The sequence below is a fragment of the Cucurbita moschata genome, unplaced genomic scaffold (genome assembly GCF_002738365.1).
Source record: "Cucurbita moschata cultivar Rifu unplaced genomic scaffold, Cmos_1.0 Cmo_Scf00024, whole genome shotgun sequence".
In the NCBI taxonomy this organism is placed as follows: domain Eukaryota; kingdom Viridiplantae; phylum Streptophyta; class Magnoliopsida; order Cucurbitales; family Cucurbitaceae; genus Cucurbita; species Cucurbita moschata.
Window position 1 is genome coordinate 2144550 of NW_019268540.1, and position 17867 is coordinate 2162416.

The 17867-nt window shown below is 35.8% G+C and overlaps 3 protein-coding genes across 3 annotated transcripts; 1 reads left to right on the top strand and 2 right to left on the bottom strand.

The window, feature by feature from the left end:
* Positions 1-1926: 1926 nt before the first annotated feature.
* On the bottom strand, positions 1927-5157 carry LOC111460904. The gene is made up of 5 exons (XM_023104265.1): positions 4825-5157; positions 3271-3660; positions 3115-3201; positions 2959-3030; positions 1927-2227 (listed from the first exon to the last, which is right to left on the bottom strand). Exons 1-5 carry the CDS (start codon positions 4870-4872, stop codon positions 2045-2047), a joined length of 780 nt encoding a protein of 259 aa, XP_022960033.1. The 5' UTR covers positions 4873-5157; the 3' UTR covers positions 1927-2044.
* A 1449-nt stretch (positions 5158-6606) lies between these two features.
* On the bottom strand, positions 6607-10140 carry LOC111460901 (probable glycosyltransferase At5g03795). The gene is made up of 5 exons (XM_023104262.1): positions 9664-10140; positions 8095-8930; positions 7880-8010; positions 7443-7791; positions 6607-7354 (listed from the first exon to the last, which is right to left on the bottom strand). The coding sequence occupies exons 2-5, from the start codon at positions 8857-8859 to the stop codon at positions 6668-6670; spliced, it is 1932 nt and encodes a 643-aa protein (XP_022960030.1). The 5' UTR covers positions 8860-8930; positions 9664-10140; the 3' UTR covers positions 6607-6667.
* A 1584-nt stretch (positions 10141-11724) lies between these two features.
* Positions 11725-13100, top strand: LOC111460903 (protein FANTASTIC FOUR 3-like). Its single transcript, XM_023104264.1, has 2 exons — positions 11725-12506; positions 12670-13100. Exons 1-2 carry the CDS (start codon positions 12013-12015, stop codon positions 12995-12997), a joined length of 822 nt encoding a protein of 273 aa, XP_022960032.1. The 5' UTR covers positions 11725-12012; the 3' UTR covers positions 12998-13100.
* The last annotated feature ends 4767 nt before the right edge of the window (positions 13101-17867 follow it).

Genomic DNA, 17867 nt, shown 5'->3' on the forward strand with positions numbered 1-17867 from the left:
AAAAAAAAAAAAAAAAAAAAAAGTGTTATTATTATTTTTTGTTTTGTTTTACGATCCTTTTTTACTCGAGAAGAGAAAAACGCGAAATTGTACGAACTATTTGTTTAAGACGGCGTCGTTTCCAATGTTAACGTACAGGCACGTGGCGTCCATTCAGATGATATGTTCCACGTGTGTATGTTTCTTCATAATTAGATCCGACGGTTAGGATTCGTTTTTGACTTTTTCCTCCAACAAGTTGACAACTGGCAATGGGTCAAACGCGCTTCCAAATTATCTAGAGAATTACAAAATTTCCAAAATTTCCAAAAATCACTTTAATTAACTATTTATTTTCCCCATAAATCTAATTAATTTTCATTAATTAATAATGATTCCCAACAAAATCATGCTTCATGCTTCCACTAATTAATAATTAGTGGCACATTTATTTATCTTGGTGATAAAAGTCAACAAAAAAAAAAAAAAATTGTCGGTTGAAGCTCGAGTTCTCAAATCAGCCACATCGGGCATGCAGGTTTTACATATTTTACGGGCTACGGTCTTTTCTCAGTCAGACAAATTTTACCATTGTTGTGAATGTCGGTTGAATCTTGAGTTCTCAAGTCAGCCACATTGGGTGTGCAGGTTTTACACATTTTGCTGGGTACGGTCTTTTCTCATTCAGATAAATTTTACTATTACTATCATGTGAATGTCGGTTGAAGCTCGAGTTCTCAAATTAGCTACATCAGCTACGTTTTTGTCTCGACGTTAGTATGACATGAATGTTGGGTAGGTTAAGAAGTGGAAAACTAATAGCACTAAACCTACTACCATGAATACTAGTTAGTAGAGTAGTACGAAATATATATTAACACACGGGTAAGGAAGGGAACAAGAGTGGTCCGTACTGGAAATTGGTCGGAAAGAGCAGTGATCTGGTGGTGGCAGGTACACAAGAAGGACGCAGTTGATCACGTGCCCATTTCACGAGCTTTTTCCTTTCTTCCCTAAAGCCAAAGCCCTGTGAGCCGTGAGGTGGAAATTAGTAATTTAATATTAAAACTTTATTTATTAATATAATATAAAGTTTATAACATCTGATCTCGTGACTCTGTTATTTGTTTCTAATTAATTAAAATTTTAATCAAATATAAAAAAATAATAATAATAAAAAGATTTAGTTGACTTCCGATATAATTCATTTATAGTTTTTGTCTTTCTTAAGATTTGTTTGTTTGTTTATTAATCAATTAATTTGTACTTTTCCTTTTAATTAGGTGTTTTATTTATTTATTCATGATTTTTGTCGGTCCGATCTGAATGCACCTTAATCTTAAGAGAGCCTCGTAAGTCGATCTGTGTTCGAGTGATCTAGTAAAGTAAAATATTTCATAGATCGAAACTTCTATGGTTGTGAAGTATGCTTCTAAATGTGACAATGTCATGCTTAAGGGTGTATATAGATTGGGTTCGGTTAAGTTGGAAAAATCTTTTGAACCAACTTGAAATTTCGGGTTAGTTAGGTTGGCAACCTGAGCAACTCGAAAAGAGTTCACAATCAAACCCTCTAGTTTTGGAGTTGGGTTGTCGGGTTGTCTTTTTTAAAAAAAAAAATACATATTCCGTTAATAATTGAAATTTCGTAAAACTCAAATATCAAAACATTCACAAATCACATCAAATATTCTTAATATTTAAATACTTAGGAAAAAAAAAACTATATTTCTTAACCAGATAAATAATTTCATGATCGGAAGCTTACTTTTTTTTAAAAAAATTAAACTAAAAATAAAATACGAATATGAGAGGCAAAGAGATTGTGTTGGGCTTGGGCTTAACTTATAATGGGTCACATTTGGGCCAAACTTTAATGGGCCTAAAGTTTCATCAAACAAACCCGAACCCGAACCCGAGTAATTAGTATCGTTTGAGAATCTTGACTGAGTTTCAAATCTAAGATCTTTCATTCACATTTCCATGCATTGTATTGTATGGTCTAACAAAAGCTGCATACCCTTAAGTTGACAAAAGGAAAGAAGAGTTATAACCATTTTCAAGTTCAATTTTGTTTAGACGTCTTCTTCTTCTTGCTTGAAGGACGAACATTGAGAGACGTAACCTTGTTGAGCTCTGCTCGAGACGTAGCTTGAGTTGATTCCGACACTTTCAAACTATTCGAGATCAAAATGACATCCTTCAACTTCTCCAACATTTCAAATGCATCACGATTCCCGTTCTTGTACTGCACAAAGCATCAATCTGATTATAGATAACAAAGTCGAGAGACGACATAATTTAGACATGAACATAACACAGCATATGATGCGACTTTAGTAGCGAGGAGTTTTTCACAGTGGAACCTGTATTCAGTCTATGAATCCACATTGTGACGTTCTCAATTCAAAGTAGACTTTGGGTCAAAACCTAGACCAGAGGTGCCTAATTAGGGAGACTCATCGGGTAGCAAATATCATCCTCAGCTAAACCAAGTCTTGGGTGGTTAGCCTAATCGAACACCTTTTTCTAAAATATCAACGTGGTCTCGAGGAGGTTCAAAATACTCCTAGCCCAAGCCCACCACTAGCAGATATTATCCTATCTGGGCTTTCCCTTCGAGGGCTTCCCCTCAAGGTTTTAAAACGCGTTTGTTAGGGAGAGGTTTCCACACCCTTATAAGGAATGCTTTGTTTTCCTCTCCAATTGATGTGGGATCTCACAACATAGACCATTAGAAATGGCAACGCGTAGTTCTCAGAAAATGGTATACATCGGAGGTCATATCGGAAATAATTAGGTCGACTAGCAAGTTCTTTTCCTCCCCTCCTTTTGAAGGCAAGTCATGATACCTTTCTAATTCTTATGACTGAGCTCGAGCGCTCTTTTACGAGTTCTTTTCGGAGATTTCTAATGGACATGTTCATTCTATGAACAAAACTACGACAGCTAGAAGAAGTGGAATTGGATAGAACATACTGCTTCAAATAAGCCAAGAGCCTTTTCCAATTTTAGAGTAAGCACTTGATTTTCTTCAGCTAGTTCTTCAATCTGCACATAAGCAAATAGTCGTCAAAATACAACACGGTTTGCAATGAATTCAAGTTGGGATCGAGAAAAATCGATGAATATAACCTTCTTCTGGGATACTATATACAAGCTCTTGTAGTTCATATCAGGTGTAGGTACCGTCGTTTCGGTCGGGCACGATCTTTTGATAACCTGCCATTCACAAATTCATGAGCAAAATCTTTCAACCTAAGAACACAAGAAACATAAAATGCTCCATACCTCAGTCTTTATTGAGTCTAAGGTATGGCCATGTGATTCAAGCAGTTTTACAATATAGTCAATTTTCCCTTCAAATTTCCTTCCCTCCATCATTAACTCTGGCCAGTAATTCTCTTCGTCGGCCGGTGGCGTACTTTTCTCATGGTCGGTAGGCAACTCATCGTCTCCATCACTTTCACTAAGAGTAATCTCTTCAATGACACTCTGTATTTTGAGGTTTTGAGGCATAGAATTTTGTATACGTTCGGATCGACGAACAGAGAACCCATTCATTTTCTTTTTCGAAGAACTTCGACTCGCTAATGGTGATTTTACTTTCTTCAAGGATGGACTGGTAGCTTCTGGTCTTTCAGAGGTCGTCATTGCGCTTTCGTGTGCTGCTTCTGTGCTCTGCAAAGACAAATGATCAAGTTATATCAATAGGGGCCAAGGATGAAAGTCGAGACACTCTAAACAACGTCCAAAGCATCGACCTCCCCAAGCTCAAATGACCAATAAAGATGTCATAAGAGGGCTATTGATGCAACTCTCTCAAAATATCCGAAAATGAAAAGACCAAGTAGTTGTGAGATCCCACATTGATTGTAAAGGGGAACGAAGCATTCCTTATAATTCCTTATCAATAGAAACCAAGGCTGAAAGTTGAGACACTCAATAACGTCTGAAGTGTCGACCCTCCCAAGCACAAATGACCAATAAAAATTTCACAAGAGGGCTATTGATGCAATGCTCTGGAGCAAAGAATATCCAAAAATGAAAAGGCCAAGTAGCTGAGAGACTCCACATTGGTTGAGGGGAACGAAACATTCCTTATAATTCCTTATCAACAAGGACCGAGGCTGAAAGTCGAGACACTCTAAACAACGTCTAAAGCATCGACCATCTCAAGAACAAATGACCAATAAAGATGTCACAAGAGGGCTATTGATGCAACACTCTGGAACAAAGAATACCCGAAAATGAAAGGTCAAGTAGATGGGAACGAAACATTCCTTACAATTCCTTATAAAAGTGTAAAATCTCTCCTTAGTAGACACGTTCTAAAACCGTGAGGCTAACGGCGATAGGTAACGAGCCACAGCGGACAATATCAGCTAGCCGTGAGCTTGAACCGTTTCAATAGCATAGATAGCTAGACTCCAAAAGAACCATATAATGAAAAATTTGTACACCTAAGGGACAAGTTTTCCCTTTCTTCCAGTAAAGAAGTTGAAGAAAAAGTGGTCTAGAAAGCAACACATATGAAATGAGAACTAAGTTGAATCATAAGAATCAAGAAACATTCAGCATAAACGTGATGCATTCATCTATATGCCCTAATTCAACTTCGTTTCAATCTACACACAAAAACACTTCAGTTCATATCAATGGAAATCAAAAGTTCTGTAAAGGTTTGGAGCTCTGAAATCGAAAACTTAATAACCGAAACCATTATTCGATCGAAACTAGTTTCAAGCAGGAAATCCTCCTCAGAAATGAGTGAAATAGTTCGATCAAAGAAAACAGCAGCCACCAGAAGATCGAAACAAGTAAAACAAGAGTTGAATCACTTACCAATTCGGCATTTCCCCCAGATTTTGCCGCCAGAGATTTCTTCCTCATTTTGTGGCTACAAAGACAAAACCCTCCCCCAGCGAAAAGATGAAGATATTGAAATCTCCCACCAAAATTTACGTTTCAATCGATTGCGGGCGATCCATTTCAGAACTTGGGGAAACGGCGAAAGACAGCTAATTCATTTCGATTTTCATAATTTAATGAAGAACAAAATCAAAATAAACGTCATTAAGAATCATTTTCTGGAAATGAAATCTTCAAATTTTAGAACACACCATTTGGGAGTCCACAATTATGGTGCCGCCAATAATATTCCGTTCACGATTTTGTGTGGGTTTTTTAGTTTTAGGCGTTTGTAATTAATTAATTAATTAATATATAATTCTAAAAATTTAAATTTTAAACTAAAACATTTTAATATTTTGTTCCAAAAATATTCCAAAAATATATTTAAATTTTCAAAAAAATTCAAAAAATTTACTAATACATTTAAATCTTTTAAAAATAACATTAATAAATAATAATCTTAATTAAAAAAAACTTTAATTTTTTAATATAAACTAAAATGGCTTATTTACCCTCCCTAAATCATCTATTTAAAATATTTTTAAGAAGTTTTTTTTATTTAAACTTTAAAAAATAACATTAATAAATAATAATCTTAATTTTATATAAACGAAAATTACTTTTTTACCTTCCATAATCATCTATTTAAAATATTTTTAAAAAGTTTTTTTATTTAAACTTTAAAAAATAACATTAATAAGTAATAATCTTAATTAAAAAAAACTTTAATTTTTTTTATATAAACAAAAATTACTTATTTACCCTCCATAATCATCTATTTAAAATATTTTTAAGAAGTTTTTTTTATTTAAACTTTAAAAAATAACATTAATGAATAATAATCTTAATTAAAAAAAACTTCAATTTTTTTATATAAACGAAAATTACTTATTTACCCTCCATAATCATCTATTTAAAATATTTTTTAAAACTTTTTTTTATTTAAACTTTAAAAAATAACATTAATAAATAATAATCTTAATTAAAAAAACTTTAATTTTTTTTATATAAACGAAAATTACTTATTTACCCTCAATATTTTTAAAAAGTTTTTATTTTATTTAAACTTTAAAAAATAACACTAATAAATAATAATCTTAATTAAAAAAACTTTAATTTTTTTAATATAAACAAAAATTACTTATTTACCCTCAATATTTTAAAAAAGTTTTTTTTTATTTAAACTTTAAAAAATAACATTAATAAATAATAATCTTAATTAAAAAAACTTTAATTTTTTTTATATAAACGAAAATTACTTATTTACCTTCCATAAATCATATATTTCAAATATTTTAAAAAAGTTTTTTTTTTATTTAAACTTAAAAAAAAAAACTTTAATTTTTTTATATAAACAAAAATTACATATTTACCCTCCATAAATCATCTATTTAAAAAGTTTTTTTATTTAAAATTAAAAAAAAACAAAAAAAAAACATGAATAAATTATCATCTTAATTAAGAAAAATCTTTAATTTTTTTTATGTAAACTAAAATTACTTATTTACCCTCCATACATCATCTATTTATTTCTTTAATTTCTAAAACTTTTCTAATATTTTTTTCTCTCTAATTAAATTTTAGAACTTTAAATAAATACGAAAAATTATTACATTTCTTGTAATAAAAAAAAAAAAAAAAAAAACTCGCGCATTTCTTGTAATCCATCCACCAACAGCTACATATAATTAATTATTTAAATAATGGAAATGCTTTTTTTTTTTAATCCAGAATTGAATTATTCTGATCTTACAAAAAATAAAAATAAAAATAATCAAAGATTGGGTGTTATCTGGTAAAGTCTGTTGTACCAAATGGAATGTAATATCATATGAAACAAATCATACTTTTGAGGCTTTGAATGCCAAAGAAAATGAGGCTGCACCTTCTTCACCCTCATCTGCATCTCCCTATACCTCTTCTCGGGTATCGACATCAGAATCTTCTTCAGGTTCGGTATCTCTTTCTCCGCTACGAACACCGCAAACGATTCCCAGTTAAGAACCCCAAACAACGGAGGCACGAAGTTATCCGATATGATCACTGGAACACATTCATACATGATCGATTCGACGACTCGGGGGCTGTTCACTTCGTATCCTTTAGCACAGATGCAGTATTTGCTGTTCTTCATGTGCCATAGGTAGTTCTTTCCACCCCCCTTCTTCCCCTTCCCCTTGACCTTTGGCATTGGCCCGGAGATTTTCATGTCAGGGTCTTTTCCTTCCCAATATTTCACGAGAATTGACCGTAAGTTGCCGTGCATTCTTCCTGCAAAGAACGCAAGGATCGGCCTCTTCGATGCAGGATTGCCACCGACATCTTTTAGAGGATTCCGAGCGACACGCACGGATGTTTCAGGAAGGGATACGTCCTTGCCGAAAACAAAACCTTCCTTGACATCGGAGTTGCACAGAGCTCTTATGCATTTTGCCATATACTTCCTGGTTTCTGCAGGTGCCTGCAAGTTTATTACATGGTGTTTAAGAGGCTTGATTCCGATACCGATATCGTTTATTAATATCGAGAATGTAAAGGAATAGACGTACCCAATCATGACAAGCAGCAATAAAATGATCGGCGCCTTCAGTTCTGTTCCAGGACGGATACTTTGCAGCAATCAAGTCCAAGTAGTTCTTGAGGTGTTGTATGAGGTTCGTGAAGCTGTGCGAGTCGCGAACGTATAAGGTGTCTTCCAATTGTCGAGAGCTGAAAGGCAAGTAAAATAGATGAGCTTTTTTTGGGTCCTTAGTAACGAATCTTTTGTTCGATTCGAGTATCTTCATGAACCACCCCTCGGAAGCATAGATACCCTGGAGCGGACCTTGGTGAAAGATTGGCCTCTCTCCTTCTCCATAGATGTACACTTTGAGAGTTTTCTCCATTAGTTCATAGCTTCTGCAAAATAGAATGCAATATAAATGAACAGAAACAAGATCTAGTTATTTGCATAATCGAGTTCGTGCTGGAAACATCGTAATCCCACCTTTTGAAAACAGAAACATTTCGAAACAGAGGAGAATATAGTATCGGGTCATTATCTATTACGGGTGCATTCTCAATCAGTAATTTGGCTTGTAACACTTCTTGATCAGTGGCCGAAGGCCATCTTGGTACCTGAAAATAATTTGAGAGATACAAGATAATCATTTAAGCCGTATAGTTCTTCGAGTTTTCTTAGAGAAAATCAACAGCACTTACGATTGGACGGTTGGACGAGCGGGTTTCAAACAACAAACTATCCATGTCAGATAGTGTATATATTCCTGAAGAAGGGTCTTTAGGCACTTTCTTCTTCTCAGAGACTGTCTTGTTTTTCCCTATACCGTGATCACCGTGCAATGGCTCAGTCTTCTCGTTCTTATCAGACGTATTTTTTTCATCTTTCTCTTCCACAGATGTTTTCAATTTATCAGAAGTGTCGGGAGCGTTGGATCCAAGGGAAGAGTTGGGGCTCGATGCATTCGTAGCAACACTACTTGTATTCCCAACTATCATTAAAGATGAACTCGTCGGTGGAACTGCAGGAGGGGCTGCAAAGTTATTGCTCGAGTGATTGTTGTATCCTATCGAATCATTTCGTAAAGAGTCATCTTTCCCATCAAAACTTCGATTATTTCCTTGCATATTGATGGTTGAATTCCCAACAGGTTCTATCAAATCCCCTGATGACGAAGGCTGATTAGCACGATCATAACTATGATTGGATGCAGTTGAATTTATACCATCTGCAAGTGGAGATTCGGCAACAAGCCCGGTCTTTGATATCGGATCATCGACAGGGGAAGAACGGGAACTGCCTTCTTCATTGACAATAACCTTACCAACAGAAAATAAAGAAAACAAAGAATACCCAAATGAAAGCTCAAAGCATTGAAACGCCAAAATCATAGCAAACATCACCCCCATCAGCCATATCACTCTTCTCGAACCGATTTGAGATATCGAACAGAGTTCTTGACCCATCTTGAAAAACTATCAAATGATCATAATCCAACGATGATATTTTAAAACCCCACGCTAAGATGGAAAACTCCCTGTCATAAATATAGAAAAGGAATCTAATACTGTTCATTCCTCTGTTCATAGACACAGTATAAAGACAGCAATATACGCATTAATGAAAGGAATCAAAGTAGCAATACTGTTTCATACAAGGCTTTAAGCAGCCCATTCTGTTGCTACAAATATACTAAGTTCATAAGATCTGTCTCACCAGCATTAGAAGAATTCCTATGTTTGATGAAACCAACCAAAAGAAAGAAAATTAAACCAATCTGTCATAAATATTCAAAAGAAAAACTGTAACATGATTCGTTATCATACCAAGAACAGAAACAGCAAGGCATCCATTAATGGAAAATATGTATTAATGATTCATTTAACCTCAATAAACGCTAATACCATCAAAGTAAAACAGTGCCTACATTGATTTATAAGATTCATCGAAGTAAAAGTATGATTTCAGTCAAGAACATTTTAAAATCTTGCAGGGTTCCATTTGATTTTAGCCATTTTTGAATTTGCACAAAGCATCAAGTTAATGCAAATCAACTCAGATGAACTGTAATGACGATCAGAGCTCATGATCTGGTTCATGCAAGAAGGAAATACTCAATCAAAGTCCACAAGAATCACATCCATTAATACACCATTCTTTGAATTTCAAAGGACCTAGATACGATTTCGAATTACTTCCTAGAAAACACTTGAATCATCTACAAACCAGTAAAAATTACGAAGAATTGTAATAGAAAACGAGATTCAAACCTTCAAAACATTGAATCCACGAAATGGATCTCGAGCAAAACAGCAGCGGAGAGAGGTGACTTAAGAATCGCGATTTAAACCCATTTGAATCGTTTCTGGGAGATTCATGCGGTGTCTGAAGATCCAAAGAAGGAAACAAAACTAGGTTCGATAATCGAGAGCTACGTGGCTGGCTTCTACAAGCGTCAGAAGCTGGTTGGGGAATGGTAAGAAATTTGAGTAAGTGTTATTAGGTGCTTTGCTTGGCGCTTCTGCTACTGATTTTGCCGCTTTTGGAAAAGTCACGGCCGGAGAAGAGTAGCTATTGATTTGATGTCCGGTGAAATGGCGTGAACCATCGCCGGCCATTGACGATTCATCATCGCCGCCGCCGCAGTCGATTTGGTCTAAACAGGCGGCGGTATCGGTCGCCGTCATTTGGGCCTAAACAAACGGTTTCCTTTTCTGTGTCTCGAACGCTTACATGCCGCCGAGGAATTCGCTTTCAAAAATCGTAATAAATTATTTTCTTTATTAATTTAGTCTTTCAATTAAAAAAATAAAATATTGGTTGTGAGTTGACTTTGACTTAATTTAACGTTTTTTTTAAAATGTTTCTTTAATGTAATTTCACGTATTATTTTAATAATAGAAAAATAAGGAAATTAACAAAAATATAAATAATATATTCTTCAATAATAAAAACAATATAATATACCTTTTTTTTTTTTACAGAAATTACGCCACATAGTATATTTTGCATCAATTTTATTACATTTTTACCCTTGAAAATTCTTCATATTTTTTTAATTATGATATTAATGTAATTATTCGTTTAAATTTTTTTCATTAATTACATGTGATTATTTTTGGTAATTTTAATACAATACTGTCAAAATCTTCCAATTTTGCATTATTTTCAAGCAAGAAAAAAAGGGTAATGTTTTTATTTATTTATTATTTGGGTAAATTGTATATTTGTTTTATTCGAATTTTATAATTGAAATAATTAAAAGGAACTAATTCATTTACGTATAATCTACGAATTAAAAAATTCAACACGTTCACACGCTTTAAGTCAGTGTTTAAACCTGAACCCACGTTATTGCAGCTGATGTTTATCTAAAACATCAAGAAAAATTAAGATTCGTTGACCGAAAAGTCAAGAAAAATATTTCAAAATTGATATTTATTCTTAAATCCGACAAAAAAAATTTTGAGTCATTTTTATGACTATATATACACAAAAGGAAGGACATGGGAAATAGCTCTTTTGATATCTTAAATGGGCTTTAGGCCCAATGTTTGGGCTTGGATGGCCCATGAAATTCCAATGGGTTTGCCCATGAGGCTATGAGAAATAGCTCTTTTGATTCTTAACTGGGCTTTAGGCCCATCAAATTCCAATGGGTTAGCCCATGAGGCTATGAGTATGATTTTAAGATAAGTTTTATGGAATTGAGCTTTCATTAATTGAAAAATCTAAATAATAATAATAATTAAAAAAACCCTCAATATTTATTAAGGTAATTATGTGTATATATATTATTGTTTAGTTTAAAATTTTGAAAAGCTATAAAAAAAAATTAAGTTCTAAAATTAAATAAAAAATTTGAATCTTTTAAGGAACTAGATTTATTATAATATATTCTCGGGTTGAAGGACTACAAACAAAAGAACCCGAGATGATATGTTTTAGCTTTGAATTTAAGTACAAACGTTTCAAAATCGACAAAGTTCAATTTTGAATTATTTTTGAAGTTTGAGATTAATTTCTAAATAGTTAGACGATCAAGTAACCTAGTACTAAAGTGAACAACATTAAAGATTAAGAACTAATTATAAATTAAATTACGAAAGGATCAAATATACGAGGAGATTATCTCAAGAACAAAAAATTAAAAAAAGAAAAAAAGTGAATTTGATTCCAAAATTAAACTTTCTCACCTTAGAATAAGAGAAAAGTTGAATTCTTTATCCCAACCACTTGCTTATGTCGTAATTACCACCATACAACAAACATGTCTGCTGTGTTTTTTTCTCCTTCTTACCTTTATGTTCCCTTTTTGTACATGTAGGAGAGAGAAGCAGAGACAGAGGAGAGAGAAAAACAGAGTAAAACTTCCCTCACCTCCTTTTCCACTATAAATTCCTACCCTCACCCACTTCTTTCTTCATCTTTAACTCCCTTCTCTCTCCTCCACAACCCAGCTATCTTCAATTCCGACCAAAACCCATTTCATTTTGTTGTGTTTTCACCTCAATTCAACTTCAAAGTTGCAACCTTTTTGGCCATTTATTCATACCCAGAACTCACTGTTTGCTCTACTCTGTTTTTTTCCCCTGTTTTTTTGGAACTTGGTCGAAATAATGTCGTCCAGTATCTATCAAGGGTTACAATCATGTCTTATAGAACCACGTGTTTTAAGTCTCAAATTAACTCCCTCTCTGAATTCTTCCCGGCTGCCGGCGGTGGAAGAAGATTCTGATCTCTCTGCTGAAACCCATATGGAAATGGGGGAGAATTACGCCGGCGAAGGAGATTCTCCGGCCGACGATGGGGAAGCAGCGAGTGGCGGCGGGAATGGTGTTGGTGGGTGGAGTTTTCTCCAAGCTCTGTCTGATGTGTATGTTCCTCCTCCGACGAAGGAATATTCTCCGGCGGTGGCACTCACCGGGAAGAGCCTCGATATCTGTACCGAGAGCTTGGGCAGCGAGACCGGGAGCGACGGCAGCGAGATTGGCGGTGATGAGAAAATCTCTCTGTTTTTGTCTAATGAAATAGAGATGTCTCCGCTGTTTGCCTCCGGTGGAAATCTGCCACGATCGTCGAGGCTCCGATCAAGAAAACTAGCCAAGCCCAGGTGAAAATTACACTATATTGAATCTTTCCGTGACCAAATCCTAAAAATAAGATAAAATATATCAAATATACTTAACCCCGGAAGCCTATCGAATTAGAGCTATATAAAATATGGTCCAATATTATTTTCGTCCCACCTATTTATTCATATTCTTAATATACAGCTACCCGCCACCATTGACGTCGCGGAGCGGGCCAATGGGTGTGAAAGTGAGGCCTTACCGGGAAGGCGGGCGGCTGGTTCTGCAAGCGGTGGTGATTTCATCCACGAAGCCGTGTTTCGAGGTGGAGCGCGGCGGGGGAAGGCTGAGGTTGAGATTGTTGAAGCATTGTTTAGAAGAAGAGGAGGAAGAGCAAGTGGAAGAGGGAGCAGAAAGGGAGGAGGATAGTAATGAGAGCGGCGGAAGGCGGCGGAAGGGTCGGCGGTGCAAGGAAGGTGGCGGAGGAAGGAAGGAATTAGTGAATTGGGAGCCATTTTTGGTGTCCACTTGAACAACCTCACTCCATTTCTTCCCTTATGTCTATGATAGATTTTGTACGTTTGATTTTGCAATATGGTAATGACAGTTATTATGGTTACTCTCTCTCACATAAACACCCTTATCAAGAACAAGCACGTGTAATTACAACAAATCTACGAGTAATTAGGGTTTGTGCAACAGCTCAAACCCACTATTAGCAAATATTGTCCGCTTTAGCCCGTTACGTATTTACGTCAGCTTCACGGTCTTAAAACGCGTCTGTTAGGGAGATGTTTCCATGTCCTTATAAGGAATGACTCGTTCCCCTCTCCAACCGATGTGAGATCTCACGGTTTGGTTGTAACTAGGGTTTTTGTTTTTCTTCTTCTACGAACTTTTCGAGGGATAATCTAAACGTTTTAATAACGGTTGAAATGAAGAAAGGGCATAAAGGAGAGGAAGTGCCAAGTTGCGAGGAAGAAGGACTAAAGGGGAGAGGACAAAGTGAGTACATGCTCTGCTAAGCTTCATATGGGTGTAGGACCCTAATGGTGAGACCAAATGGGGCTGAGTGAGACTGAGTCATTTCTGATCCATCATCATCATCCATGTGCTTCACTCTTCTTTCATCTCAAGCTTTTCTAAGCCTACATGATATCACATCTAGGCCTAGGACCCCCTTCTTTAATTATCTCTCAACAATCAAAATCGATCTAACCTCATTCTTTCGAGATCGATGGTCCCAACCCTAACTCGAAAGACGTTACGAAGTTGTACTTGTGAAAAAAGCTTTAAAACCCTAATTAAAGTTCTTTGCGATTCATCATCCCAACTCAAAATTGGAGAGAGGTTTGTAACAAAGAATCGAGATGTTGTAAAAGATGTGAGATGGTTAGGAACGGAAATGCTTTAGTTTATGTGAGATCTCACATCGGTTGGAGAGGAGAACGAAGCATTCCTTATAATAGTCTAAGCTCACTGCAAGCAGATATTGTCTTCTTTAGGATTTCCCTCTCGGGCTTCCCTCTCAATGGAATCCCATTCTAACTAAGGATTCTTGTGGTTCAGGAGAATCGAGCTACAGGAGAACCAGGAATGGAGAGCTTTCCCCCCTTTTCTGCCTGCCTCTTTGGTCTTAACAATGCTGGTTTTAAGAATGAGTGATTGCCCTTCTCTGACCCTTACTGCCCAACAGGATAGCGGACAGCTAATGCATGCCACTTATTGAACAGGGTTCTCTATGGTCGGTCCGCGACCCCTGGATACCGAAGACGTCCTTGGGGTGATCTCGTAGTTCCTACGGGGTGGAGACGATGGGGTCAATCCTTGGATTTTCCTTCCTTTTGCCGCATTTCGCTCGAAGGGTTGAAGGGAGATAGTGCATCAAGCTGTTCGCAAGGACTAACTTGATCCTCTTCCCCAGGGATCTCAGATGAGGGAACCCTAAGAGAGCAGCTGACTCCAACTACCGTCCATGTACGATCCATACTAGATCTGACCAATTGGCCATCTTCGTCTCAGTAGAGTCTTTCAGTGGCATGTTTCGGTCCTCTTCCCCATTACTTAGAAAAAGTGAGCCACCGGTTCAGGTACAAGATACTTTCATTACCACCTGGACAATTAGACATCCAACCCCTACGCAACGACCAAATTGCAAGAGCGAAGCTCTACCAACTGAGCTATGTCCCCTGAGCCAAGTGGGGCCTGCATGAATAAGTCAGATGCTTCTATTCTTTTATTTTTTTCCTTGGCGCAGCTGGGCCATCCTAGACTTGAATCAGAGACCTCGCTCATGAAGTAAATCATTACACTTACGGTCCAACCAATTGGGAGAGAACCAATAGATTCCTTTTCGGGAGCGATTCATCCTTCCCGAACGTAGCATACAACTCTCTGTTGTACTACACTCTCCAAGTGTGCTTGTTCCCCCCTTCTTCCTTACCATGGCAAGTTTTTGTAAAACGCGTTTGCTAGGAAGAGGTTTCCACACTCTTATAAAGAATGCTTCATTCTCCTCCTTAACTGATGTAGGATCTCACAATCCACCCTCCTCCATAGCCCAGAGTCTTCGATGACACTCGTTCCCCTCTCCAAACAATGTGGGATTTCATAATCCACCCCCTTCAGGGCCCTCGTTGGCACATTGCCTAGTGTCCGCCCCTTTTGGGGCCAGCGTCTTCACTGGCACATTGCCCAGTGTCCATCCCCACTTTGGGGCTCAGCATCCTCTCTGACAAATCGCCTGGCGTCCACCCCCTTCAGGGCTCAGTTTCCTTGCTGGCACACTACCTAGTATCTGAAAAGTCTAAAGAGGACGATATTTGCTAGAGATAAGCTTGTGCGAAAGAGAGATGGGCCGTCCAATCATGGAGTTTAGGGTTACCCTTAGATGGAAGGGTACAACTTTTATGGGGAGTGGTTGCTTGGATAGGGAAAGGAAGGTGTCAACTAAAGCATAAATTGCATCATTGTGTCCCTAAAATCATGTGCTTCAAGAATTACCCCTTCCTTCCATATGGTATATGTCTTTGTGTAGGTACTTTTAGAGAGAGAGAGAGGGTACCCATTTTCTCTCACCAAATCCTGTCCCCATTAAACAAAAAATCTTGAAATGTCATCTTCAAGATTGTATGTATCCACCTGCACAAAGTTCTTGTTTGGAAATGCACTTTGCACAAGTGAATTATGTGCATACTTGAAGTTTGAGCTGAATAATCACTAATGAGAGGATAAGAACTATAACGATCCACTCGAAAAGAAACAAGCACTTGTCGTTCGTGACATCCCGACTGTCGAAGGAAGTTAGTGAAGCTTATCATAAAAGGGACGACTCGTGAACTAATAAAAGCGGATAGAGTATTATTCATTTTCATGAATCTACGTGGAAACCCTCTTTAGTGGAAGTTTAGCTTTAGCTGGTTTTAATAAAAAAATTGTCAGTTTTGTTTGGTGGGTCGGGAATTCAAACGAAAGCTCATCAGAAGACTGCAGGAGGAGACGTTATCTCTTGAATCAACAAGTTACACGAGTTGGGTCAATCTAACATCTTATGTCTAAGATTCAAGTTAAAAAAAATTTGAAGTCGGAAACTTGCACTTGATTGCTCCGACATTCTTGTACACCTTCTACTACATGGCTACCTTACCTATTTGTCTGGAAATGCTTCTAAAAGCAAAAATTATCTTCGTAGACCAACACGAGTCATTTCAACATGTTTGCCCTTACTCACATATTTTCGTATTAATCTGTAAGAATAGGATACAGAGAAATGACAGAGCATTAGATGCCAAATCCAAATTTCAAACCCTAATATGAATCTGGACATGAGACATTACAGTTATAACACAACGAACATCCTTAAAGTAAGACCAAAACACCTTTTTGTCTTCGAATCGTGTCGTTATCAAACTATACTTAAAGAATTAAAATACAATCACGTGATTATTACAACCATTATCGAAATACCAAATGCTTTTTATAAAATTGTTAATGTTATATTCAAACCAATCTTTGGGAAAGTTTTGATTCCTTGAACAATGTCCTCCATGGACATGCCCAAAGCTTTTAATTGCGAGTATCACTTTCATATGTTCTTGGAATTTTGAGGGCTCTATGCCTTATTCATCTCATTATTGGTTCATGATTCTAGAGTTTTAGATAAGAATTAAAAAAAGACATGGCTACAAACCCAAGTTTTGTTAGGGCCTTTCGTACCTTTCAATTTTATTCCAAATCTCTTTCTCCTTGGATATGCCCCATTCAAATTTTAAATTATACTTTAAAAAATTTCGGAAACCGGGTAATCCAACTCAAGAATATGTACGATTTGAATTGGGCTCAAATAAATAAAAATTTTATGGGTTCGTTGTATGGATTTCTTAAAAATTAGTTCGAGTTAAACTCAACTAACTCTTGTCACAATCGTACTTTGATAGTAGCGGACTTGCGATTGTGCGACACTCACTTCCTAACATCAAAGTGAGTTAAGTCTATTCGTTCTTGCGTCGCGTATGGCCTAAGAGACGTATACTCAGTCTCTGACCTTAGTTCAAGAAGAAAATTTTAAAAAATGGGGACAGAGAGATTTTAAAGGAGAGTTTTGAAAGCAAAATTTGAGAAATTTGAATGTAAGCAAAAGGCAAGGCTTACTACTTTCCGGTATATTTGTTTGCTTACCCTATAATTATATACACATATATATACATTTTTTTAATTATTTATTTTCTAACAATTTTTTAAAAAAAAATTTCAAAATACATATAATAAATTTTAATTCAACGTTTGGAAATAATGGTTTACATATGAACATTTTATTTTTATTAAAAATAAAATATAAATAAATGACGGTTAACAAGTCAAATCAACTTAGCCCAACTCAAATATTTTACCGTTGATTTGGATTAGAGTATTATTTAATAAAAATTACTTATGTTAAAAAAATTTAAATTAAATCTAAAAATTGTCTCATCCCGACTCAACTCAATTCACGAATACTCCTTTCATCAACTTAAACAAATTTGTGTCATAGGAATAGGAAGCCTTCCAATCCACACGCAAGGGAGAGAAACTTTAGAGGTTTATATGTGGTGCTTGCTTCCGTGTCACACTATTTGTCCTGCGTGGTAAAGTTTAACATTCTCCACATCTTACGTGTATAGTAGGACGAGATCCATGTCATCGACCCAATCCGAATATTTCATTTTTCACTCAAGCTCCTTTTTGTTTATTTGTGTCTTCATAAAATCAACCAAGAAAAATATGACACATGTTTTTATATTTATTAAAAATATGTTAATTAAAAAAAAGTAGAAAGGGTTGAAATATATATATATATATATATATATATATATATATATATATATATATATATATATATATATATATATATATATATATATATA